At 38.7% G+C, this 27,786-nt stretch overlaps 1 protein-coding gene across 1 annotated transcript; it reads right to left on the bottom strand.

Moving 5' to 3' along the window:
* Positions 1-113: 113 nt before the first annotated feature.
* LOC5569483 lies at positions 114-27,493 on the bottom strand. Its single transcript, XM_001658518.2, has 3 exons — positions 27,303-27,493; positions 23,598-25,816; positions 114-442 (listed from the first exon to the last, which is right to left on the bottom strand). The coding sequence occupies exons 2-3, from the start codon at positions 25,787-25,789 to the stop codon at positions 439-441; spliced, it is 2,196 nt and encodes a 731-aa protein (XP_001658568.1). The 5' UTR covers positions 25,790-25,816; positions 27,303-27,493; the 3' UTR covers positions 114-438.
* Between the last annotated feature and the right edge of the window lie 293 nt (positions 27,494-27,786).

Below are 27,786 nucleotides of genomic sequence, written 5' to 3'. Positions count from 1 at the left end.
ATACAAAATTTTTAAATTTTCCATACAAAAGCTGTTACGTGGGGGAGGGAGGGGGTCTAAAATTGGAAAATTTTGCGTTACGTAATATTTGAATGAACCCAAACAGGAAAAACTTCCGTAACTTCGGTCAATTTTGCTAAATGAACCTATTCTTCACTTTTCTTCGTCGCCGCTAAATGCTGCCGGCTTCCTGTTGTTATTGTTGTTGCTGCAGAAAGTACGCTCAACTGCAGCTTCACAATCAACCAACCACAGTAGGCTGACGACATTGCATAGCCTATTCGTCATTCATGGTCGCCATTACTTGGTCGGTCGTCAGTTCACTATTGTTGTTTTGATTTCTTTCTTTTCCTGGTTGAGTTGAGCTGCTAGTCTGGTGCACAACAAGCAACGAATCAGCTCCCAGCCGGCTTTGCAATTGTGAATTTATGTTTCGTTTTACCTAGAAACAAAAAGACGATTAGATATTGAAATTCGTTTAAATTTATGGAATTTAATTAAGGTCAAGTGCTTGTAACTGAGAATGGACGCATAGTTTTTGGTGCATTTTTAAGAGATGTAGCCGAATAACCTATTGCTAAAACAGTATCAACTTACGTTAGGCATTTTGTTTTGGTATTCTGTTGTAAAATTTCTCGAATCCCATTTTCCTTTCAACTTACGCAGTTTTCTTTTTGAAACCAACAGAAGCTCCCGTGATAAGCCCAAGAACATTTTAAGTTTAAATATGTTGTTTTAAGTGTTATAGAACCTAAAACTGTTTAAAAGTCAAAATCACTGCTAGAGAAGGAATGTACATACAATTTTATTTTGAAAATCTTCTGCGGAAATCCCTGGAGTTATGAAGTTTATGAATAAACCCCAACAAGGTGGAGCAAAATGTTAAAACTGAAAAATTAGTTTTCGGCTTCAAAATCGCCAAATCGAAAAAAAACACTAGGATTTTAAAGCATAAAACTGCTTTTTAGATTTTGGCATTTGCTCTATTTTTACTTGAGTTCCAATTCACTGGTACCGGATTCAAAAAAAATGGCTCACCATCGGAGATAGTGATAATTTGTTTTAAATTTTCATTCCGTAGCTCGATATTTCAGCCTAATTTGCTCAGTTAATGATCGATCTCATGTTTTCAATGCCAAATGACCTAAGTGAAACGTTAGATCGCTTGGTCGCTATCAGAAAGCGAACTTACTGGTGGCGGCCATTAGCGCTCATAAAAAAAGCTATTTTATTTATAATGTTGTTCATGATACATTTTCATGATTTTTCAACTTTAGTTTGAAATTTATATTTTGGGAAAATCGGTTCAAAAACGAGACAAAGTCAGTTCACTTTAAACTTAAATATTGTGTATTTCTTTCACTGCTGGACTGCGAAGTGCGGCCTCATATTTGCGAAAATGTAAATAAAAGTGCGGGATTGCATTGAATCCTGTTAGTGTCTTCAGAGCACTTATTCTTTGATTTACGAAGAATAAGTCCCCCGAAGACACCTATCCGATTTGATGCAATTGCGCACTTTTATTAGCGTTTCCGCGGCACTTGTAAAAACTTCTGCGATAGTCCAGTGGTGAAAGAAATGCGCAATAATTAGTGTTTTCTCTGGTGAAGTTTATACAAGCCTTTTGTAGAAGAATTTGTATAAGAACTTTTTTTTTGGTGGAAATTAAGTACATCTGCGGCTATTTTTAGGCCTCCTTTTGCAAATCACCTTATTGAATTTTAATATCGAATGCATTTCTGATTTGAAAATACATAACAAGCAAGGCCGTTTTTACGGCCCTACATTTCAGGGACCCCCAAAAATCTGGACAGAAAATGATTAATATATTTACTTAAAGAAAAGAACTGAAACAACATGTTCAAATCTTAATGAAAGGGATTTGGTTTTCTCTCTACATTCTGACGAAGACTATCATCCTTGTTCTTAAAATCTAAATAATTCTAAAGCGTTTATGTCTTGTGCAATATATTTGTCCCATTCTTGTAGATAACACACAGAACAAATTCCTGAAGTTATCTATTTGATGAGACCGGGTACTCCCGTTGGGTTGACCACATTTAATCTGAACACTTTTTAATTTGTACTCCGCAAATTTGGACATCGTTCTAAAAATGGTGCAAACGTCATTCAGCCATGGAACGGAGTAAAGTGAAATCAGGTCCGTCCCACTCGGGCTCAAATTGGGTGCCACTTCTAGTACTGCATTTGGTCCCTCGGTAGTGCAAAAGGTAACCAAGTTTGACAGATCGCAGTACACTTTTCACGGCATTCTAGATTACCTTATGAGACATAAAATTTTGGGCAACAGCAAGGAACATGAAGGTCTTTAATTTGTCTTTGGTGAAATGGGACGCTGCACGGAGAAAACAGAAAACCTATATTTGAGTATTTTTTTAACTTATTTTTGAGTTATTATTCTCTTTCTATTTCACTAGCTCCTTTTACTGTTCTCAGAAAGCAAATAGCGAAATGATCGAAAAACCTATCGTTTTTGCGTTACCTCAAATTTGAGTAAGTGGAATAGTACTGGAAGTTAAGTTATTTGAGCTGCCGGTTGACTGAAAAAAACTTAGCTAGTAGGTATTTTTTCGTATGGCTGCAAATGAAAACAACTATTCAAAATCAGGTTTCCGCACTAACATTGAGCGGAATAAACTCACTTTTCAGTACTACATTTTCTCCGTGTGTCGAATGAAACGTAGGGGCAAAACAAATCAGCCAAAAGAGGTAACCAGAAGTCAAGTGAAAAAAAAAATGCTGACAAACCTGCATCTTGTCGTCTTTATTAACATAAGAGAGGATCGATGAAGAGAAATTGATCATGCGACTTACGCCCTCATTCCAGTGCACGCTTGAAGCATGATTTTCTGTTGTTCGTAGGGCGACTAGAAGTTCAAATTAGAAATGAACCCCGATAATTTGCATGAGGTACTGTTCAAATTAGCGGGGGTGCACGGTGCATCTCCAATACATATCAAAATATGTTCGAAGAAATATTGAATAAGATGGAGCCCTTAACGTATCTTTAGAACGCAAAAACATCATCTAGTCCTGTCTGTCAATCGACACCGATCGAATACTATGCGCAGAGCGTTATTTACTTCTTTAGATTTATGCTCTCAAACATTCGAGGTTTGGCTTCGTTTTATAATTACCTTCAAGTTAGTGTGGTCACACTGTGGCAATTACATTGCAAAAGCCAGCCATTCAATCAAAATAAGGTCATTGCCAAAGTTGGGAAAACTTCACTGTTAATGGTTTGAATGTTATTGTATTTTTTGTGGTACCTAACCTATTGACGAATAAAAGTGAGATTAAATTTTGCAAAATCTATTTTGAAAAACTCAAAACTGGCGTTTGCCAGACATAGAACTCAACTTTGATTCGTCAACATAGCATTGACCATATGTTACATTTATGACGGGTTGGAAGTAGAGGGTCTTGTTTCCCGGCCTCGAAAAAATCACGGGATTCGGAATTTTGTTTTTCAAAATCCTGGGAAATCCAGGGATCCCGGGATAAAACCAATTTTTCCTGAAATAAGTTAAGAGCGGTCGAAGTAGATTTTGAAGCAAAGTCAAAGTAAATCTTTGATTTCATTCATCAATATTTCACCTATTAACCTTAGCCTATTCATTTGCATTCAACGTTATCGATAACAGTAAATTTGAATTAAATTTTAATCTTGGTGCGTAAAGAATAGGTGGTACCAATCATTCTTAAATTTGACCGCAAAAGCTATCAAAATCGATCCTCAGTGTTATTCATGTAACTATTTTACATCCGATGCCAGACCAAGATAAGTGTAAGACATGGTGTGGCAAGTTCAAACGGTTGCGAGAAAATAAAATGGCAAGATTAAAAATTAAATATAGTTAAACGTGAATTAACAAAACATAAGGGTTGACAATTGAGACAATTTTATACGTAGAAAAACCTGGTGAAATTTATTGACATATTATTCAAAATTTGCATTTTATTCTGCCCCACCATCTCAACCTACGATTACTATTGAATTACTTCAAAAAATGCTAATCGAGACATTGTTATGCAGATAAATTTGACTATGGATTCCAAAATTAATTAGGCTATATATTTGTCTACTTGAAATACACACGCATACATAAAAAAAACACTAAAATGTTCCTAAAATTTTATTTATTAAGTTTCATTTTTTCAGTTTTCAAAAATCAATTGGAAACAACGTCAATAGTGTACTTTTAAAGGAATACAATTTCATGCGCAAAAGCCCGTATAATCTCAATCAAGCCCTTATTAAGGAAGCTAAAAGCAATAACGGAAAGACATTCAAGCGCTATTAGCCACCAGAACAGCATGCCGTTTCTTTTGTGCCATAATTTTCTAGTTCAATAAACAATTTCGGGAAATTCTGGGATTCCTGGAACAAGACCCTCTAGTTTGCACTATGGGCGGTTTCCATACAGACTGGCGGCCAAAAATATTTTTCCATCTCATGTCTTATTTATGAGTTTTCTGATACAAAGTTGATGTTTTATTTTCAAAAACAAGTTTTTGAGACTTATTTCTGAATAGGGCCTATAGCGAAATAATAAGTTTTGTTACTAATGATGCATATAGGGGATTTATGCGATAAGCGTTGTGCAAACCATTATAAATGATAGCACGTACATATAAATGATGATATGAATGATTTAGCGATATTCAGTTATTCTCTGAATTATTTTTAGCTGTTTTTAATAGAAAATGGTTAAAATTATCGAAATTCAAAAAGCCCTAAATTAAAAAAGTGCAAATTTGTGCAACTAAATTCTTCACGATCCTATAGTTTACATCTCAGAGTACCCTTAGAAATAAATTTTAGCCTGGGACAACTTGGGACAAAAAAGTATAGGATGTGTAAAGTTTTTTGAATAAGCTTTCTGACAATGTATAAACATCTGTATCAAATATTACGATTATGCAGTATACTGCATTCAATATGTACCTTGTGTTTGCACTGAATTTTTCATTTTTCTTAAAAACTCTAACTTTGACATACTGTATCAATTAAAATATAAAAGATCTTGCCCTGATATTCCAGGATTAACTTAATAGAAGTGTTTACTATGGAATGATGTACAAGAAAAACCTATCAGAACAAGTAATTTTTTCGATTATTGGCCACCTGATCGCCCATAGTGGTTTAAAGAGCTCAAAACGGAATTTTAGGAACCTCAACCAGAACATGACAAAACATTCCAGTCTATTTTGTCAGAAAGAAATCAGAAAGAAAAAGCCCCCACAAAACTGTGGCCCCGGGCCCCAACATTTGGAAATTCGGCCCTTATAACAATGTATACCTTGAGAAATAAAATTCGTTGAGACTTTCCTATTGTATGACTTGATTAAATACTATATCTACTGGTAGAAATTACTGCTCAGTGTATAACAGTAGAACGAGCTGCATTTTGAACTGGTCAAAAATTTGTTCTAAGACAACAAAGGCTATCAATAAAACTTTAGAAACATCTCTAAAAATATCAAGAACTTTGCGTAAAGGATGAAGGCTTGATTAATTTAAGACATATTTACTTAAATGCGACAATGGATCTCGGTGAACGGTTTGCGAGAATCCAATAACTGAGGTCTCGATAATTATTTGCTGATTCTAGGTAAGGTTTTTATTATCACCAACCAGTGAATTTTAATGAAATATTTTAATGTAAAAATAAGACTTGGATTTTTATAGGCTTGAAAACCTTGCTCAGTACATTGTTTCATCATCATCAGGCTGCTACAAAAGCAATATCTATAAATATTCCTCAAAACTCCTAAAAGAGAGAAAACTACACGGATACTGGATTCAACTCAATTTAGGGTTGTTTCAACGCAATTCCGTAGTTGAGCCCAATTACAAAATTTTAGCTAAATTTCCAAGGCCCCCACTAGGTAGTATGCCTTTAACACTATTTAAAAAAAAAATATACTAAATTTTGGGTTATTTTAATGCAAAATTGAGTTCTTTCAACCCAAGCATTAGAAAAGTTGCATTTACCCAAATTTGGCTCATTGGGCCAAAGTACCACCATGGGTTAGATGCGGCTCTCTCTATTTTTGACAACATTCGTGTGGAAGAAAGAGAACACCAAGAGATTTTGGGCTAAAATAAACTAAAAAATTAGGCACATTTTTTCCTTGTGTTCTATACTACTCATATGCCATAAAAACATTAGAGGCTTTCATTCAAGAAATGGAAAATATAGCTGTGACCTAATCTACACACTCAAATTATTTTACGGATTCCTGTAAAAATCTCAACAGCTGAACAGTTCGGTGAAATAAATTAACGGAGTACGGTAAATTTTTACAGTATTCGGTGAAAAATCACCGGAATCCGTAAAATTTCGACGGAATTACGGTGTTTTATTTCACCGAACTGTTCAGCTGTTGAGATTACGGTGAAATTCACCGTAAGCGCTTAGTGTGTACAGACCTCTACTATTGGCTTTATTATAGTGGGTCCGTTCCTTAAGAACTTAATGAGCATAGTGACTCAAAAACAGAAATTTGGGACTACGAGATAGGAATAACGCATACTCCATTACCCGAAAGCCACCTGGAAATGTCCGCTAGGATATTAACATAACAGAGTTTCAAAAACTTCTGCATCCTCCCATAAGGTTTAGGGGAAGATGGATGTGATTAGTGAAAAGATATTAGCCATAGGATGCGTTTGGTAACGTTCAGGCTATTACTCAATAAGATATCCTTGGATTTAATACTACTAATCTTTTGCTTAGTAAGTAGGGACGGTAGCTATTAGACCAGGCGTGTCCAATTTTTTTGAATCGCGGGCCAATTTTCAAAAATAATATTGTAAGGTAGACAAATTGTTTTTGTTTTAGCAACATTTTTTTTGCCAAATCAAGTAGAAATCATAACAATTTCCATTTGAAGAAAATCTTCTTCTTTAATATGAAGCCTTTTACCCCTGAGCGGAGTTGCTAGTCGATAGCTGATGTTCTAAAACTATCAATATCACTTTTTCTTTTTTTTTTTAAGGCACTCTGTGCTCGTGGCCACTACTGTGCCGGAATCAGTTGATCTGTAGCTTCTTCTTTACCGATACAGATCGAGAGGGATTCGCGATAAGGGCCTATCTGACAAATCAATAACAATGAGAAAATAAACAATGAAATTTTCATGTGCAATTTTTAATCCCAATTGGAGAAAATATACTCCAACTTTAATACACATTTCATAAACCTAGTTCCAAAATCCCCATCAATACCACACACATCTCCTTCATTTTTCCTAGCTATTTCGTAATAAAAAAATATTATAAAGTTTCGCCTTAAACGCACTCAGGAATGCTAGTATCGCCCAATGTTATGAGCCTGTAATCGATATTATTTTCAGTGTCGCCTATTACTTTTGCGCCGTGTTTTCATTCTGGTTTCAATTAAGCCCGCCATGTACGCCTTGTTTATGTTTTGCAGTGTCGCCGTTTACTCTCGCCGTGTTTTGATTTCGATTTCAGTTGCGCCCATCACTTTGATAAACAAAAACACAGGCGTAATCAATACAGTGTGTGGTTTTGCATGAGGTGAAGTTTCGTCTTCTACAAATTTGCGTTTTTTGAATAGTTAAATTATCGAAAGGGGAAAAGTTCAAGTGCAGTGAATAGACAATCAAGCTACAATTACACCGCTATAGTTTCCTAAATTGTGTACATTTTGTCAGTTTCGCCTAATTCGCGAATCTTTCTAGAGATCTATTTTCAACTTATCTATATTTACATCTTATTTTTACTCTCTCCTACTCTTTTACTCTCACACCGAGCAGGTAGGAGAGAGCTCTTTTGTTAGTGAGGCTAGCTGCCTGCGAAGAGGGTCAGTTTGTCTCAGTCACCATCTGATACTGACGGAGGATGGATGTGCTCCCCCAAAGCACGGTCCTCCGTGAGGCGTCTTCTGGTGGCTAGACGGTTTTTTTTGTGGAGGGGCTGGGAATCGAACCCATGACCTTCCGCTTATGAAGCGAAAGCGTAACCTCAAGGCTACAGACCCCCCTAATCAATATCACTTGCGTGCTATCAATATCTCTTTGATTTGACAACCAACAGAAGAGATGCGACAGCGCTCTCTAGATCATAATCACTGCAAAATGAGTGATCATGTGGTAGTTATCCAAGTTATTGATGTTTTTCAGTGACCAACACATAGTTTTAATTCATCTGCAGCACTCTTAAAAATATCGCATTGATAAATTACCATTTTATTTGCTTAACTGAAGGCTAAACTTAATTCATCAGTGATATTCATAGTCTACTGCCATCGATGTACTAGTGATGAAGTAGGCAGCTCCGAATTGTAGCGCAGTCAGCCTGTACAAATCAGCAGATTTCAAGTTTTGATAGTGACAGCGAGCAACTCTGGCCATGAGCTGGCTCGTCTCTGACAATTGGAGAAATAATTCTTAGAATTCGAGCAAAAAATTACATTTTCATACTGTCAGAATCTCATCTAGTATTATTTTAAACTAGTGATCCCGGCAAACTTCGTCTTGCCATCAAGTAGGATGTTGAAAAACGCAACGGATCATCCCATACAAAATGACAGATCCGTTCACGCTCGTTTTTCCGACTTTCCGGTGAATATCTTGGGTTTTTTATACACACAAACACGTCGGAACCGTTGATGAACATAAGAAAGATAAATTCTAACTCGTTGACCTATTCGTAAGCCATTTCATGACATACAAACACCATTCCATTTTTATTTATTTAGATTCCTCTTCAGGGTTTTGTACGAATGAACTCCCGGGTTATGGGAGAATCTAGCGCAGAATTCTGTAAAAATTGTCCTTAGGATTTCTTCAGAACCAAAAACTCATCATAACATCCTGTTCTAGAATCTGAAAAAGTCTGTCCTGCTCAGAATTCTGTGAGAAATTTATTAATTTCATTTGGGGAGAAAATTTCCCAGGATAATATCATGGATTCGTTTATAACCCTGGCTAGAATGCTGTGAAATCCTACTAAAGATTAAGTGAAATCTCGCTCTACATTTGGTTAGAATCTGTCCATCAAATTTATGTGAGAATACTATATAAAATTTATGAGCTATTAATCAACCTTAGATGTGCCTAACATATGTTATAAATTTTAGTGTGTATAAAATTCATACTCAAGAATTTGTGAGAGCAGCCCACCAGATGATCCAGTAAGATTTTCTGTGAAGAATCTTCAATATAAAAAAAAAACTTAAAAATTGAAGAATCCAAAGCTGTTATAATCAATCTTGGAATATTCAAACATTAAGTTAATAGTACACCACAAGGGCCAGATATGAGAAGGGTTTTAAGGCTCTTTGCAGGCCGCACAAAATGACGTTGTGAAGGCCGATATTAGACAATTTCTCTTCTTCTTTGCATTACGTCCTCACTGGGACTGGAGCCTGCTGCTCAGCTTAGTATTCAATGAGCTCTTTCACAGTTATTACCTGAGAGCTTTCTTTGAAAAAGTTGTAATTTTCGCATTCGTATATCGTGTGGTAGCACGATGATACTCTCTGCCCAGTCAAGTAAATTTCGATTACGAAAAGATCCTGGACCAACCGGGGATCGAACCCAGACACCTTTGGCATGGTTTGCTTTGAAGCCGCGGATTCCATCCACTCGACTAAGGAAGGCCCCATTAGACAATTATTGTTGATGATTGAAGAATGATTGAGGAACAACTGAAAATGGGTTTCTTGCATCAACATTACAATAGGAATGGGTTTGTTATAAGAAATGAAGAATTTGTCTAGATTTCATTTCATTTCCAACGAAAACCTTCAAAATTTGCCCCATGCTCACATCAACACGTTTATCACCCGGTGGTACCGTTATCTATTGCCGCGCTAGTAAACTTGGACTCGTCCAGGTCACTTTCGTCGGTCGTAACTTCGATTGCACCAGTAGTATATATTTCCTGGAAATCGACAGTCTCTTATCACTCACCAACACTCACAACCTAAGAGGTACGAGGTGCGAGCGTTGATCTTCTCGTCTTTCCCCTATTCTACGTACGACGTGAAGCCTTCTTTGGATTTTGTTCATCACGCAACACCGCACAACTTACTTTGATGATGCAGGCAGAGAGTTCTCGAGAGCTCATCCATAGCCGCCCGGGCATCGCCGGTAATCTACAGCGAACGTGCGCTTGAGCCTTTTTTCTATCTGTTTACCGAAAAGCCAAGCAAGCGTGATAAGCCTGACAGCCTCGCCCGTCGATCATCCCTTCGACAGTTTCTTGTAGGCGTCTTCCACGGAAGACGTGACTTGGTGTCGCGTTCCCACGAACGAGAATCGCCGTGAGTTATGGATGCACCTTAATCCTAGCACGACGAAGCACCCATAATGCGATCAAGTTCCAAGATCGGTCGTAAATCCGACTCATGTGTGTACGTTAGGGTGTCCCAGGATAAATCAATCAATTTCGTAAAGTTGACGGACTCCGCAGAGATTCACACAGCAGCTTCTGAAGGTCCAATGAACAAGTTTCAGTAACGCAATCTAAGATTTTTTTGTAACTTCACCATTATGGGCCATCCTAGTGTCCATATTCAGTACAGGAGGTGACTGTACACCAAGTGCAACGGTTACTTCTATACGTGACGCGCAGGCTGGCATTTGTTTACATGTTTATTATTTACTGTCCGCGCCGAGCTTATTGGTTCACCGGCGCGTTTCGATACGCGACCACGACCACGATGTGCTATGATGGTTGGCCAATCAATCAAACGACGGTGCACCACCAACAAACCCAACAAACGGCCAGCCCGCAACGTTGAGTGTGTTGAAGTGACCTATTCGTTTTCTTTCCAAAGTGGATTAGCGTTACCGTTTTTTTTTTTTCGTAATCAACTTTGATTATTCTACGTAGGTATATCTGGGAATCTTGAAAAACGTGGCTCCACGTTGACTAGGCGGACGGTCGCTCCCGAGTAAAAAATTACAGTTAATTTAATAGTTGAGCCTAATTAAAAACCATACAACCTTCTTCTTCTTGGCATTAACATCCTCACTGGGACATACCCTACTTCTCAGCTTAGTGTTCAATGAGCACTTCTGCACTTCTTAATGCGTAGTATGCACCTGAAACGTAAAGCGCTCAAGTAAAATTTCTCCTTTTTACCGAAGTAATTCTGACAGCTGATTCATTATGAGCGAAATGTCACTTTTACTTGCAGAATAATTGAGCGGCACATTTTTCCGTACGGAAAAGCTCCATTTGATTTGTACAGCAGGCGTTACCGACGTTATGAAATCAACTTTACTTCTCAGCAGCATACAGTTCACGTAATTTTGGTAGAGGAATCATTCCTTGACCGTTCCTTGTCCTATCCTTTTGCACAGTACTTATGATCAGCGTACCGGCCATAACTGAGAGCTTTCTTTGCCAAAATTGCCATTTTCGCATTCGTATATCGTGTGGCAGATAATACACTATGCCCAGGTAAGTCAAGGAAATTTCCATTACGAATAGATCCTGGACCGACCGGAATCGAACCCAGACACCTTCAGCATGAATTTGCTTTGTAGCCGCGGACTTTAACCACTCGGCTAAGGATGGGACCTACAATAAAACCTATTGTATTTTTATACTATTTTTATCAGGGTCGCCCGACCGGCCTGCTTAGATTTGCTAAATACATTATCGCTTCTTCGCGCCTCCGTCGCCTACTTGTCCTTCTCCACGTTCCTCCATTTGCAGCTCCCCCATATTCTGACGCTCTCCAATGTCGTTTTTTATGGGCAGTTTTGAGGTGTGATTCGTGAGCGGAAAGCTCGATTTAATTTTTTTTTTTCGGTTCAAACTGTATTCTTCATTTTCAGTGCGGACGTGACTTCTCTCTTGGGGCGATGGAGAGACCAGCCAAAAGTCGGCGGTTGGCCAAGTGCAAAGCAAATATAAATGTTTACACAGTAAATATCCTGTAGTAACAACACAGAGGCGAAAAGAAATCGCAAGTGTACCAGGCATGGCGTATGGGGCAAATGTCGTGCAATTGCTGTTCGTTCGCGTAATCTCGACAAGGACATACGGGTTTGCGATAAAAAATAAGCAGGCAGTGTACTAGGTTATGATTAGCAGCTGGAGAAAACTAGCCGTCAACTAGCGGCAGTGATTACATCAAGATAAGTGCATGCAGGCTGCTCGACGTGGAATGCAATTTAATGGGCAACAGATAGGTTACGATCAGTTGTTGGAGCCCATATGCGATATGTATAGGTACCACGTGTAGGTTTTAAGCTATCACAGGAAGCCGGTGATTATAATGTGGCATTTGGCATTCAAGGCAATACGAGTTAGATCTTATCTCGACATTTATCGACGAATACAGGCAGTATAGATAGAGATGAATCTATATTCTGTTTTCACAGGAAACAATGCATTTCTGTAAACGCGGAACAATTATGACTGCTTTTTGCAATTCCTGTTAGAATTCTTTGAACCAATTAGGGTAGGTGTATCATTTATGGCCATAGTGGTTCACTATTTCGCCATTCGTGGTAACTTGAATGTCTCAACATTTAAAAAAGTTTTTTTGTGTTTTAGCAGTAAGATAAAAGATATATCTTGAAGCTAAAACATTCAAAAAGATAAAAAAATGTGAAAGTTATCCGAATTTCGCATATGGCCAAATAAGGAACCACTATAGCCATAACTGGTACACTGGTACAGTCAAAATTATTGAAAATCAATTTATGTTAGCGGTGAATACGTATTAAGTCTAAAACTATCAGTATCCTTTGTCAAATGTGCAAATATTTGGCCAAGAAATAATCAACAGTCAAACATCGGTTTCAACTTTGACAAGATCATTGCAATGTTAAACATTTGTTTGGCTCTGCATCAATCCAAGCCAAATATTTGCCATAGTTTACTGATAGCGTAAGGGGTAACCAAGTAGACACTGATGATATATCATCCTCTACTATTAACATGTTAAGGGTTCATTGTATTGTTGATAAGCTTGCGAGAGCACTGATTGAGGTCGAGGTTTAAACGCGAAAACTAAGTTCTACGCGGTATAAGACAGTTAGGGTATCTGGGGTAATATCAAATGCGAAATAAAGACCTCCAAGTTCCTTGCAGTTGCCCATAATTTCATGGCACATACGGTAATAGTGTAAAATCTTGATTGCCGTGAAAATCTACTACGATTTGTCAAATTGGTTATTTTATCCAGAATTTTATACATTGTAAATAACTCAACAGGGAGATATGATAATAGACGTGAAAAGCACATTTCTGATGTAACGTTCCCGATCATTTCGATCATTATTTAGAAAATGATTAATCGAACTCTCTTACAAGCCTTGAGCATTAAACAGATGTTTAGAGACTGTGTCAATTGCCGATGAAATAATTTGGCGAAATAACACGATGATTCCCACCATACTTACACTTTTCTGTTGGTCTTCTGATTGGGTCAACACGCCCTCCCCAAGTAACTATAAGCACTAATAAAAAGTCTCAATTTAGCATCAGAAATGCATATAGGCATTATAATAGCACTTCGCATGCAGACACGCCTAATAAAAGCACTTCCACTGCATAGAAACCCTATTGCTGCATCATTAATGCTTTGCATATAGGGTATGTTTTAATGCTATCCAGTGTTTTGAAAGATATACCACGTGCATAGTGTGTGCATGTAGTGGTAACATTAATAAAAACATAAGTTATCGCACCACCGTAATCGCATATTTTATATCGGAGAAAAGTGATTGTTTAATTTGATTACACCTCATTAGGCATAAATACGTCAGAACCACGATTGCCATACAGTACAATTGCCTTAAAATTCATTTAAAAAGGGCGCTAGCAATGAAGTAGGGTAACCTGGTATAATATGCCCCCTTAAGAAAAAAAATGGAAATATCTCTGTCAACAGCACTATCTCTAATAGAAAAAAAAACATATCAATATGCTCATTGGGGACGGACCTGGTATAGTGGTTAGAACACACGCCTCTCACGCCGAGGACCTGGGATCGAATCCCATCCCCGAAATAGTCACAAAAAATTTCAGTGACGACTTCTTTCGGAAAGGAAGTAAAGCCGTTGGCCCCGAGATGAACTAGCCCAGGGCTAAAAATCTCGTTAATAAAGATAAACAAAAAAAAACAAAAAAATGCTCATTATCTGACAACTTGTTTAACCTTCGGGCTGTCGCGCTGTTGTACTTTGTACAACAGTTGTGATTCATATGCTATTATTTTGCAACAAAGATATCTATCGACACCAAACCAAAATGTATTCCTCAAGAATCTTCTGAAGAACAATACTCAACAGTATCTCGATTGCTTTTTCAAATCGACGTAAGTAATTTTCATACGGTTTTGAGAATTAATTAAGAAGAATCACAACCTTTCTTCAAAAACTGTTTTAAAATGAATCCCCTTTTTTAATTTTTTTTTACCGTGTATACCACTTAAATTTTGCATGCAATCAGCTCGCGTTAAAACACAAGGTAGTTTCTATCATTTCCCACAAAAAAAAAATATGACAAAACAATAAGCCGTTTCAATCAGTTACTTACGACGTTTTTGTACCAGTGTAAAATCGACTCAAGTAGTGTTTTTTTTTTGATTCGTAGTTAAGTCACTTTGTCTCCCATACAATGGAGCGGCGAAAGTAGCGGTTAGGTTGCAAAAGTGGAGAATCTTACTTTCGTCGTTTTGTTAATCCGGAAAATAAACGTTCTAAAAGTGGAAAATTGAGTTTGTTTACAGCGGAATGTGTAGAATTTCGAATTTTTTGGCTATAATAATAATAGCCCTTAAGCTACTGAACAATTTTGCCGAAGACGTCATCTTTCTAAGTGGTCAGACTCCTGGGATATTTGCAAAACCAATTGTGTTGTACAAAGTACAACGCGCGACTACGATTATATGCCCCAGGACTGTCAGCATCTCTTCTTTTTCTTCTTGGCATTAACGTCCCCACTGGGACAGAGCCTGCTTCTCAGCTTAGTGTTCTTATAAGCATTTCCACAGTTATTAACTGAGAGCATTCTATGCCAAAGTTACCATTTTCGCATTCGTACATCGTGTGGCAGGTACGATTATACTCTATGCCCAGGGAAGTCCAGGAAATTTCCATTACGAAAAGATCCTGGACTGGCCGGGAATTGAACCCAGACACCTTCAGCATGGCTTTGCTTTGTAGCCGCGGACTCTAACCACTCAGCTATGAAGAAAATAAAGTATTCAACTTAAAAAATAGCATTCCTCTCTCATTTGAACAGACATTGCTTTAAGAATATATCTAAGTCTTTTTTTTAACTCAAAGTGACATTACAACAAGTATTACTGCTTGTTGTGTTGTAAATTTATTTGACGAAGTACCGCGCAGACCTCTTCAGGGGTTTGACTTGTGATTTTTCACGAATTTTCTGAACAATTCTTCCAAAAATTTCGTTTTAGATACCTCCATGAATTTAATCTGAAGTTTTTCAAAGCATTATTTCCCTTCAGGAATCGTTACATTTTTAAGGAAGTTCCAAGTTCCAATTTTGCAATCATATCTAGTTTAACCATTCTTATGTTTTTAATATATGACATAAATATCTCATCAATAGCAAAACATACAATCATAGCAAAATTTGTCATTGGTATGTTATACTTGAAAGTTATGTAATTACTTATCAATAACAAAATATACTATCATGGTAAAATTTGAATTTAAATTTAAAACATTAAATATCTAAAGAATAACACACATCGCCATCACAGTAAAATATGTTATTATTTTGATATTTGAAAACTTTTTTTAAATAATTCATGAGAACAAACCAACATCAAATTTTGCTATAATAGCTCTTTTTGCAATTCGTGTGACTTTCATTGAAGATTCAAAAAGCAAATGTTTTTTGCAGGAAAGCAAAAAGTTTATTTTTCAATCATGCTAAATTTAGATATTAAAGTCAAAACACCAAAACTACCATTATTTTGATCTACTCGTGAATAGCTTATTCAGTTATTATTTTGTTATCAATATCTAAATAATAACATATTTTGTTATTTACGGTTGCCTATATTTTTGCTATTATTTTGTTATTACAATGGCATTATATGATATTGTTTAGTTTTTATGCCATATAAACTTAGTTATTATTTTTGTTATTTTATCTCATATTTCAAACAAACAAAGTACAAGTTTTGCTACCGTCGTTGGGGGTGACAATGGATCAAAAAGGGATATGTGCGATTTATTTTTTGAATAACTATCGCAATTTAACTCCAATAAACTTCAAATTTGGTGTGTATGTACTTTGATTGTACATTAACAACTGTTCAAAAAATTAAAGACAAATATTTATTCACAGCGGCACCACAAGTAAATGAAAAATGACCCAATCTCACCCCATAGAGGGGGTGACATTGGGTCACTGTAATTGAAATAAATTGTTTTTGAGAATATGATTTCAAAACCAGTCACAACTGAAAAATATTGACAAAAAACGATGCAAACAAGACAAAAAGATATCTAAGATGTTTCACAAGTATGATAAACCCACTTAAAAGAAAGATTATACTGAAAATTGAAGAGCTATGAGAAAAAAATATGTAAACCCAACATTTGTCGTCAAGTTTACAAAAATTTTCTTAGTTTTTCCCTCAAATTGTCTTCAAAGTCTCATCCCCATTGCTATAAAGCCCATTCAGTTTCCCCAAAGGTGTACTGAAACAGTGATTATTTTAAACCTTCGCAAATAGTTAGATTTCGGTGCGCATTCCACGATCAATAAATTTCAGGCAGAAGTTGACGTCATAATCCCAGTATTTCAGCGATCCAACTCATTTGTACTTCCGTGAGATGTTTCTATAATATGAAAACACTGATAAATAATCAAATTTAGAAAAAAAAACACCCTTTTGATAAAAATTTACGATGTTGCTGCGCACGAAACACAGTTGCTGGTTTGAGAAGTTGTCAAAATGCGTTGTATTGTTATTTAATGCACGGAATACTCAAGTAGACTTGTTTGATGTTTCAGAGATGCCGTATTTAGAAAGAATAAACACATCTTAATGAAAAAAGAGAACGCCCGGCACCGTAAAATGTCAAAAAAGTGGACTTGGAATTTAATTTACTATCGTTCTTGCTTGACCCAATCTCACCCCCATTTTCAATGTTTTAGACATCGCACAAAAAAAAAATGATTTTTTGTGGGAAAATCAAACAGATTCCGGAAAATACCTGTGATGTGTAATGAAAAGACTTTCAACATTCTACTAATACAACGATAGAGGCTAGAGTACATGCGTGATACTTTGTACAGGAGAAATTTAATGTTGTTAATTTTATCTAGTTTCAACATGCAAGTTTATTGATGTAGTAAACAAAAACTACTATTTCTAAAAATGTATATTGTTATGAATTATGTTGCAATAATATGTTCCCTAACATATGAATTATTAATTTTAGTAATATCAGCGTTATTAGCTGAAATATTTCACAAAACATATTCTTCCGTTTTGACCCAATCTCACCCCCTAGACCCATTGTCACCCCCTTCGACGGTATTCAAACATTCCATTTTAATGGTACGTTTTGTTATTCTTTTGCAATTCTCCTTTACCCGGGATGGGACTTTCTCCAACATTATCGTTTAGAGCATCTGTAAGAATTGAAAAGTTCTTTTTTTTTAAATTCAAAAGGAATTCTCCAAAGTTTATTTTCTAATCATTCATCAAGGAATGTTTCCAGGAAAATGTCAAGGAAATTTTTCTGATCGTTGTGGAGAAAATTTCAAAAAAATCCGCGTGAAATATCTGAAGAAAATTACGAAACTTGAGTGAATTTTAAGTATACCTTGATGAATTTGAAGAAATTCAGACACAATTCCTGAAGAAATTTATGTATAAATGATCGGACTGTAATAATTGATGCAGTAGTAACAGGTGCTGTAGTATGAAGTCTTAAAAAATCCATGGGGAATCCAGAGAAATTGTTGGAGAAGCTTATGAGGAATAGCAGGTTGAATTTATTATGGAATTCTTGGATAATTGGATTTGGAGCAATTCCTGAGAGTAATCGTACAATAATTTTAAAATAATCCTTATGAAAATTCCTGAAATAATTGAAAAAAAAATGGATTAGGAATTGTTGTAGGGTTTTTTGGAAAAATATCAAAACTTTTTTTTTTTCAAAAGCTCTGGAGTAAACATTTGTGAGAGAATTCGTGGGCAATCTCCTAGTGGTTGCTGAAAGAACCAGGGAATGAAACATATGGAGGAAATTCTGGGCCAATCGATACGATTTTAGCAGAGTAATCTCTGTGAAAATTACTAGAGGTAGTAACATTTGGGTGCTCAAGGAATTTCTGGACCAAATTCTGAAGAAATTCCTCTAAGCAACTCTTGAAAAATCGCTGGTAGCATCCCTGATCTCAGAAGGAATCTCTGGAAAAATGACTAGAATCCCTGAACTCGGGTTCAAAAAATTTCCCTGACAAAACCATCTCTGACTGCGTGTTAATTCCCAATATCAGTCATCGAACGATAGAACCGTTCGGTTGATTGCCGTCAGTATAAGAGCACATTGAAGCCTCCTGTATTTTGCCTGTGTTGGTAGCAAAGCTCAAAGCTTTGAGCCAACCCTTTTCCAGTAGAGAAGCTAGGCAAAATACAGGACGCTTCGATGCTTACTGACTTTAAAATGGCTTGCTCAATTTTCACCACCTAATTAAAAATTTTCAATCTTGTCGCTCCCTTGCGACGCCTATGCACCTATTCGTTTCCATCATTTGCTTCTATAGACTCCCTTCAGCTTTGAGTCCCCTTTCTGGCATTACGTCCCCACTGGGACAGAGCCTGCTTCTCAGCTTAGTGTTCTTATGAGCACTTCCACAGTTATTAACTGAGAGCTTACTGTGCCAATAACCATTTTTGCATGCGTATATCGTGTGGCAGGTACGAAGATACTCTATGCCCTGGGAAGTCGAGATTCTCGACCGGTGGGATTCGAACCCACGACCCTCAGCTTGGTCTTGCTGAATAGCTGCGCGTTTACCGCTACGGCTATCTGGGCCCCACAGCTTTGAGTCGCATGACCGCTATAACCATAAAACAAAATAAAGCAAAAAACTTACTTTAGAGGCTATTTTTAATAAAATAGAGACTTTAGAGACCTTACATCAAAAATAGACTCTTGCTTACCTGAGAAATGTATTATTTTTCGCACCTATTTTGCTCTTTCCATACAAAGTTTATTATTATTGTAGAATAGACGAAAAAAATGTAAAAAATAGGAAAGTTTTCAACCATGTTTCATATGCTCATTAACCCAACTGAAACTGGGAACTGTACCTGCTTTACCGACTTGGCAATCTTAAGTTCTGCTTCGTTGACTAAACATAATTATGAAAAATGAATTAATAAAAATGATTAAAAACAAATAAAGAACTGAACATCGCGAGTACAGTCAACTTTCGTTCGTTGCACTAAACCAGTAGCCCACCTAGTGAAAGACTTTCACTAATCGGGCTGAGTTTTCAGCTGTCAAATTATCGAATACAATAGAAATTCAGGACTACCAACATTGATAAATCGAGATTTATGTCAAAAAGTGACGTTTGTCTTCGTTTTAAGTGGGCTATAGCCCACCTAACGGGAGCCCAATTAAAACGAAGCCCACCTAAAGATAGTGCAACGAACGAAATTCGACTGTACCGTTTTGATAGTGGCGCAGCCGAAAAATGTTTGGATTGGAGATATTTTGTGTCACAAGAAGAACATATTCTACCATGTATCACCAATTCAAAAAAAATCCCTGACTGTGCCCGAATTTCCCTGAGAATTCCAGTTTTTTTTCCAAGTGGAATCAAATTCCCTGATAATTCCAGGTTTTCCAGGTTTTTTTCAGATAGTGGACACCCTGTAAAGAGCTTTCTCGGGTATAGATGGCATCAAGAGTGGGGCATATCGTCCGGCCCACGGTGGGGCATGTTTCCCACAAATAAGAAGTTGTTGAATAGTGAATATTTCAGTGAATTCACATTCTTTTTGGGCATTCTAACTAATGATACTCGTTCATTGGTTCCAGCGTCGACGTTTCACCATTGATTACTTTGATGTTGGTGCGATAACACCTTTCAAGATTCCCGTTTTAAACATGTTGGAATATTCAACCAGAAACTACTGCAGATGCCTCCAAGGATGTTCTAGGATTTTCTACAAAACTGTCCTTCAAATTTTCTTTAAAATTTAAACTAGAAATTTTTCTAAGAATACCTTCAGGAATTACTCCAGAGATCGCTCCTAAGATTTCTTTGTCATTGAATAATTCTAAAAGATTTCTCAAGGAAGTTTTCAAAAAAAAAATCAAGCATTCTTCCAGGAGTTTTTCACGTATTTCTCCAAGGAAATGTGAATGAAATTATCGAGAAAGCTGAGTAATTATTGAAACAATATCGTGACGTAGAAGAACTCACTCTTGGGAAATTTTACGAGGTTCTCTAGATTATTGCTAAGATAACTGAAAAAAAAGAAAATAAAATGAACAATTATTTGTCCAGATAATATTCTGCAGGGTTTTGTGATGGATCTTCTGGAAAAACATAGGAAGAAATCCCTAAAAAATGTGTAGGAATGATCGGAAGATTTCTTGAAAAAAAATGCTGTAGTGTTAACCTAGGAGGGAGAAATCGATACAAAATTTATGTACGTCATAGTGAGCCGAGATTCTGCTGTCACGAACTGTCACTGTGAGCCCGGATCTTAAAGAATGGACAAACATGAAAAAGCGCGTAATTTATCAAAACATATTTTTGCATTTCAACAAAGTTGACAACAATCGGTTGAAAATCAATTCCTGCAAACCCAAAAGCAATGGCACGATAGCACCTTTTAATTTCATCGAATTTAAAGTATTGAAACACGCATATTTTTCCAATCAAAGTTAAAATTAAATGCACATAAACCTATGGCCCTTTTTCCAAGTTTGTCCAGAAAGATCAAAGATGCACAACAAAAGAAAACTAGCGATTTTTCCCAAGCCTGCCTTGATTGGCGTTGGTGAGCGGGAGTTTTCTTGCAATTTGGAAAAGTGTTGTTCAATATTTTGTGTGTTGTATCTGTGCCTCCCTCCCAGGTGATAACTGGTGTGGAACCTTAAATGATCTTTTGCATATTCCATGTATATTCTTTGAGTGATTCATTGAAAATGTTTGGAATAACTTCAGTTTTCCTTGGATGAAATGCTGGAAAAGTTCCTAGAAAAAAAAGCTAGGAAAACTCAATAGTGAAACACAGGTCGAATTTAAGGAAATTAGAAATGTTCTTAATAGATTCACTCGAGGAATTTTTGGAGCAATTATTTGGAATAACTTCAGATGAAATGGCATAGAAAATCGTGTCCGGTTTCTTGGAAAAAAAAAAACCTGAACAAATTTTACTAAAAACTCTGGAATTAACCTCCGCGGGTTCTCTTGAAAAAAAAAATCTGTAACTTAGCGTCTCTTAGCGTAACCACTAGAGAATTCGGTGGAAAGGTGAAAAAATACCTGGAGGAAATCCTAGGATAGTCTTTGGAAAATTGTAAAAAGTACTCTGAGAAAATTACTGGAGGTAGTAACGTTGAAGTGCTCTAAAATTTCCTGAAGCTAATTCTGGAAAAACTCCTTTGAGCATCCTTTGAAAAAATATTGAAAGATTTGGTAGAGGAATTTCTCAAAGAGTTTCTGGAGAGAACTTTGTATTAGCTCTTGATCGTATTTTAGATGAAATCCCTGAAGAAACCACTAAAATTCCTAAAGAAATTGAGAAATATGAGAAGAAATTTTGTGTCATAATTATATGCAAGCAAGAAAAAGAAAAAAAAGGTTCTGAGACCATCTTGGTTAAATTAAAGACTTCAGAAACCTTCCATCAAAAACAGAAACTTTTTGAAGACTTGAATAAAAATAAAGACTATTCTCAAAAAAAAAAACCGGCTACCGACGTTAAATATGTTAAAACTTTACTGATTAAATATAGAGATATTGAAAACATCAATCATGTTTTGGTAAGTCGATAAATTTTCATACTCGAAAGGATCTTCAAACAGCGTTTTGATAGCGGCGCAGCCGAATTTTGTTGGATGATTGAAGAGAATTTTCTGGCAAATAATGGTTACTCTGGGTTTCGACGGAAAAATCCTTTGTCGTGAACATATTTTATCATGAATTACTACTTCACAATAATTTCCCTTCTTCTTCTTCTACTTGGTATTAACGCCCTCACTGGGACAGAGCCTGGTTCTCAGCTTAGCGTTCTTATGAGCACTTCCACAGTTATTAACTGAGAGCTTTCTTTGCCAAAGTTGCCATATTTGCATTCGTATATCGTGTGGCAGGTACGATGATACTCTATGCCCAGGGAAGTCAAGGAAATTTCCATTACGAAAAGATCCTGGACCGACCGGGAATCGAACCCAGACACCTTCAGCATGGCTTTGCTTTGTAGTCGCGGACTCTAACCACTCGGCTAAGGAAGGCCCCTAATAATAATTTCCCTTATTGTGATCAAAATTCCAGGTTTTTTCCAGGTTAAATAAAATTCCCTTCAGTTATTACAGGTAGTAGACACCCTGCCGGTGTTAAGAAATTAGAGTCTAGTACTGGATACTGAAAACCGCCTTATAGCTTAGGTTGAAACACGCGTATCTAAAAGATACAAATTCGTCTAGGAATTGAATGGGAAATGGTTAATTTTATTTATCGTTTACATATGAAATCAATTAAATAAAAAGATCCCAAACAAGAATGAGAACATCCGATGTGAGAATCGCCACTATTATTTATCGAGTAGGAATATGACCATAGATAACCGTACAATACTCCGTTATAGACCAGAGCAATCGAAGTTGCATAGAGATTTAATGAATGGTGCTTGGGATTAGCTTACCTTTCCTCAATGTGCACAAATCGAGCGCTCAAATTTTAAAAGTCAATAACGGCAACGGCTACGTCCTTACGGTCATCGGGGAAGAGAAGGAATGTTAGTTAGATAACCATTGTTACTAGAGACCGAAGAATCTTCTGCATCTCCACAGTTGTCATGGGAAGGATGTTAGGGTAGTAGGATAAGGTAAAGATCTGGGAGTCACCTTAGATTGGTAATATGATCCATGATGTTATTGAACCAGATTGGCGAAAGTTTTCGATTGACGCGTTGTACGCCGAACAAGTGTTCATCGCTCGCCTCCGCAAAAAAAAAATGCAAATCGCCCCCGTATTGTAAAATAGCATGAAAATTAATTTATATTACAAATTGTTCACTTTCGTTTTCTTCCTGGTTTCCAAAAGAATGATCGAATTTACTTTGTCAGTTTTTATTATGTTTAAAACCGAAGCAGTAATAGATTTGATATGGTTATGTCACGATTATTGATCTTTTTAATAGTTTTGGAGAAGTGAAATTAGAATATTCTCTGGTAAACTCAAATTAAACAGTTACAAGCACTTGCCGCTTAACTACCCAGAGGAGGATATAGTAAGGGAGCGTGGAACGCCACAAAGTTCCACAAATTGGGTTAAAAATGGTAGTAGACACACCTCGGTTATGTCTACCTTTATCCCCCTAAACACTTACTCTATATCGCTAATCCCGGCCCGGTTCTCCTCCTCCAGCATGGCATCGAGTTCGTCCGTCAGGTTGGCCAACATGTTGCCGATGTCGTTCAGCACGTTCGTCCCGACGACTCCGACCTGCTGCTGAACCACAACTCCCGATGTCGCCGCGGTCGGCGAAGTGGTGGCCGATCCTTTGACGCTGCCACTGTTGCTGCTACCAGTCAGCGTTTTTGAGCAATTGGACACGGACGAAGGTGTTTGGGGATCGGTTTGTGGCGGCGAAAGCTGCTGAATACACCCGGCCAGGGTCGTCGTGATCGACCCCGTCGACGAAGAGGACGACGTCGAAGACGATGAATGGGATAGCATGTGCTGCATTGGGTGATGATCGCCGCAACGGTTCATCGATCGCTGCTTGATCGTGCCGGCGTTCTCGTTGGCGAACGGAATCTGATCGATCGACTCCAGACTGGAGTTGCTCTTGTTGTCGTGCTGCGTTTTGTGGATCTCGACTGTCGTTTGGTGCGTCTGGCCGGCATAGTTGGAGTAGAATTGTTGCTGCTGCTGTTGTTGTTGCTGTTGCTGGAGGATTATCTGATTGTGGTAGATTGGCTGCGGTTGTTGGCTAGGAGGCGTGGGATTGTATTTCAGCGGATGGTGATTGAAGGAAGAGTAATTGGAGAAATGCATGGCGTCTAGGGCGGCGGTGGCCATTTCCACATTTTCTATGTGACCGATTGAGATGGGGTTGGGGTAAGGGGGAGCTGGTCCACCGTCGGACGTTGGCGCCAGCTTAAGATTATTTGCTACAATTTTCGCTATCGGTCGTTGTCGTTGAGTGGTGCTGGCAGGGGTTTGACATAGTGTTAACCGGACGCCGTAGCTGTTGCGTTGATGCTGCCGAGGGAGCGTTCCTCCACCTTGGTAGTATTGCTGATGATTTATAGGGGCATTAGCTGCCGTCCCATGATGCTCACCGCTCATCAACGATGACATCTCATTAGTGGGCGTGATGTCGCTGTCATCGTACGAGCTACGACGATAAATTGCCTGGGTACCGTCGAAATGGACATGAGGGTAAGAGATCGGTTGTTGTGGAAGGTGCTGTTGACAGTAATACGGATCTGCCCCGGGAACGGCAGGTTGCCGCATGAAGGTTGAATAGGTTAGCTGTTTGGGTTCTAGGGACTCGTCAAACTGAGGACGCATCGGTTGACAATGAAGGGCAGCGGTCGTTGGCTGTGGTAACGGCATTGCTGCGCCTACGTATGCCGGGACGCCCAGTTTTCCGCTGATGATATCTTTCACACGCTTTATGGCGAGTAAGATCTTTTTTTGATGGCCGAGTTTTACGATCCCGATATCTTCTAGATCTTCCCACGTCAGCTGCGTGACATCGTTAACTGTTTCGTAGCCTTGCGCCAATAGTGGTTGAACGTACTCTTCGAGTCTTAACAATCGTAGCCATTCCTCAATTGAACCAGGGACGTAGTTAGGCAAAGCATCAGGTAATTTGAGCGCATCGATGTGTCGCTTCAGTCGTTCGCGATGCGTCGGCTGTTTGATACCGATCGCCGTAAGATCTTCCGGTGTCATTCGTGCTATTGTAGGTAGATCGTATCCCGCTTCGAGAAATAGATAAGTATACTCGTGAAAATGAACCTCCATGAGCCATTCTGATATAATGTCATGATCGCTGCGATTGGAGTGATTGCTTAGCCGATTACCGCTGCCGATGGAACATGAACTAACCGAACAGCGCGGAGAGTTGAGCGTTCCGTAGCCTCCGGCACTGCGATTGGAAGATGTGGATGCTCCTGTTAGATAGGAGGAGGCCCGTCCTGAGTCTAAACTCGCCGTTGAGTGTCTCGAGCCGGAGCCAGCCGACCCGGACAGACTGATTGGACTGTCGCGACCGGGCGACTGCGTGAGATCAATTCCTTGATCATCGGCGAAATCCGTATGATCGTAGCGCAGCATCAGGGACGAGGGCGTTTCCTGTTGTATTATAAAACCTCCGTTGTCGTCCACTGAGCTACCGGCTGCCGCTGAAGTTGCGTAAGCAGCCGCCTGTGAGCTTGCCACCACTCCGGCACCGGTTGTCGTTCTTCCGTAAACGTCCGGAACAGCCGGTGGCATCACCTTCTTCACTTGAGGTGCCTGTTTGGATTGTCTTGACATGCCTCCCGTATTGACACTTAGCTTTCGCATTGTAGTAGCAGACACATGCGGCCAGAACTGGAGTGCAAATAAAAGGGAAAAACCGAACGAAAACTAAGAAAATAATTGCTCATCCGCTTGTCGCTCATCCACATTTGGAGCCGACGAGTTACACCGTCCGATAAAATTGAAACTATCGGAAACTACTTCTTCTGCTCTGTATTGTAGTTCAACGCAATTCTTGCATCCAGCCACTAAATCTCTTTCTGTACACGTAATTTTCGTATCTGCCTTCACCAAGACTACCGAAGACGCAAATCAATCTCCTTGCGGGTTTCCCACTCTTCACGAAATCAAATAAACCTCGACAAATTTGTATGTCATTCAGTGGTCGATTATCTTCGCTTCCAAAAGCACTTCTCTTATTAGTTTTCCGCTGTATCTTATTCGCTTCCAATGCACTTTCCTACCACCGTATGGTCCCACACATACACAGACATTCACCACCGTTCACAAAACAACACACAATAATTGGAACTGGTAAGATCCAATCCTTGCCTGCCTTGCTTCCAAAGCACTACACAAACCCGTCACACAATGTTATGTAAATATTGTGATTGAACCGTGACTGTCCGCTTTGGGCCGAACCCGTCACGGGACTCTTTCGGGACGGAACTAGCCTTTGCACTGTGGCAACTGGCCACTTTCCCGCCGGAACTGGCCCTTTTGTCGCTTTTTCCCGAGCAGATGGCAAACGCAAACGTAGGTGTTATGGCTTCATTTTGTTCCGCTTTCGTCCTTCTCCGCCACCTCGCGACTTCGCGACCGCCTCCTCATCTAATGCCCGACGACGACTTGCTTGTATACGTGCAGTCGATTCTTCGAACAGCAGCTCGTTCGATCAGCCAATAATAATTGCTAGCAGCCGTCCTCGCATGCAAATTATCAATTTCTCCTCACATACAGTCTCCGATCTAGTAGCCAATTGTGCTCAATTAAAATGCTGGAACTTGGAAGACACTTTTCCCTGCTGCTCCAATTCACTTAAGGAGCACTTGGCTCTCTCTTTCTCTCCGCGATTGACGATCGACTTTTGCCACTGACTCCACGGCCGTCTGTCGCCGTCTTCGCCCACTTGGATTATCGTCACCGTAATCGTCGTAGTAGGCTGGACGATAGTACTCGTCGACGTAGTTTCTTTTTTCTTTTCTTTTTTTTTGGACAAACAAGCGCCTCTCAAACAGGAGCCTACTGCACTCCTCTGGATGGACTACGCGTGTTTGTCTGTGTGTGCTTGGACCCGCGTGAAAGAGGAAGAACTAACTACACACACAGCGGCGAAAAAATGGAGTTTTTTACGTCTGGCGATAGAGCGCCTACTGATTTTCTACTCTATACACTGTCTGCTTCGTAATGCTTTCTTCTTCGTCTTCTTTTTCTTGTGCTCCAGCTTCTTCTTCTATTACTGCCTTCTGACTGCACTTTTGACCTCAAAATGGGGCGATTCCAGCGCCCCAAACTGATCCCGTTCCAATCTCTTCACTTTCCGCCTTCAATTTCCAACCTGTCGCGAATCCCATTCGACGGGAATATTCCTACTGGATCGCACACAACACACAATACTCTGCGCGATGATGGTGACGGGACCGAAATGAAGTGCAAAAGAATGGGAAAAACTGGAAAGAAAATCACGACACGAACCGCGCGAGCGACCAGCCAGCTCGGTGATCGGACCGAAAATACGACTTTTCTTTTTCCTACACTCTGGCACGGTGGCTACGACGGTAGCCTGCTATCGCAAAGTGAGAGCGAGAGATCCGATCGTTCTTTGCTTCTTTCTCTATCTCTCCTTCGCACCGTGTAAGCAATCTCGTACGATTCCAATTCGAGTCGGTGGTCGAAAATGGCTGGCTCGATGAAAGGCACTGGAGCAACACTGACAGAGCGAGGTTTGTTGATGTTTTTGCTAGGACTTGGCCAAGGCGCCGATGACAGATTGCATGACGATGAGACTTGTACGCATGCTTGTGGATTTGTTGATGGAAGTG

The sequence above is a fragment of the Aedes aegypti genome, chromosome 1 (assembly GCF_002204515.2).
Source record: "Aedes aegypti strain LVP_AGWG chromosome 1, AaegL5.0 Primary Assembly, whole genome shotgun sequence".
In the NCBI taxonomy this organism is placed as follows: Eukaryota; Metazoa; Arthropoda; class Insecta; order Diptera; family Culicidae; genus Aedes; species Aedes aegypti.
Note: the sequence above shows the minus strand (reverse complement) of the source record. Positions and strands in the feature narration are given on the sequence as shown.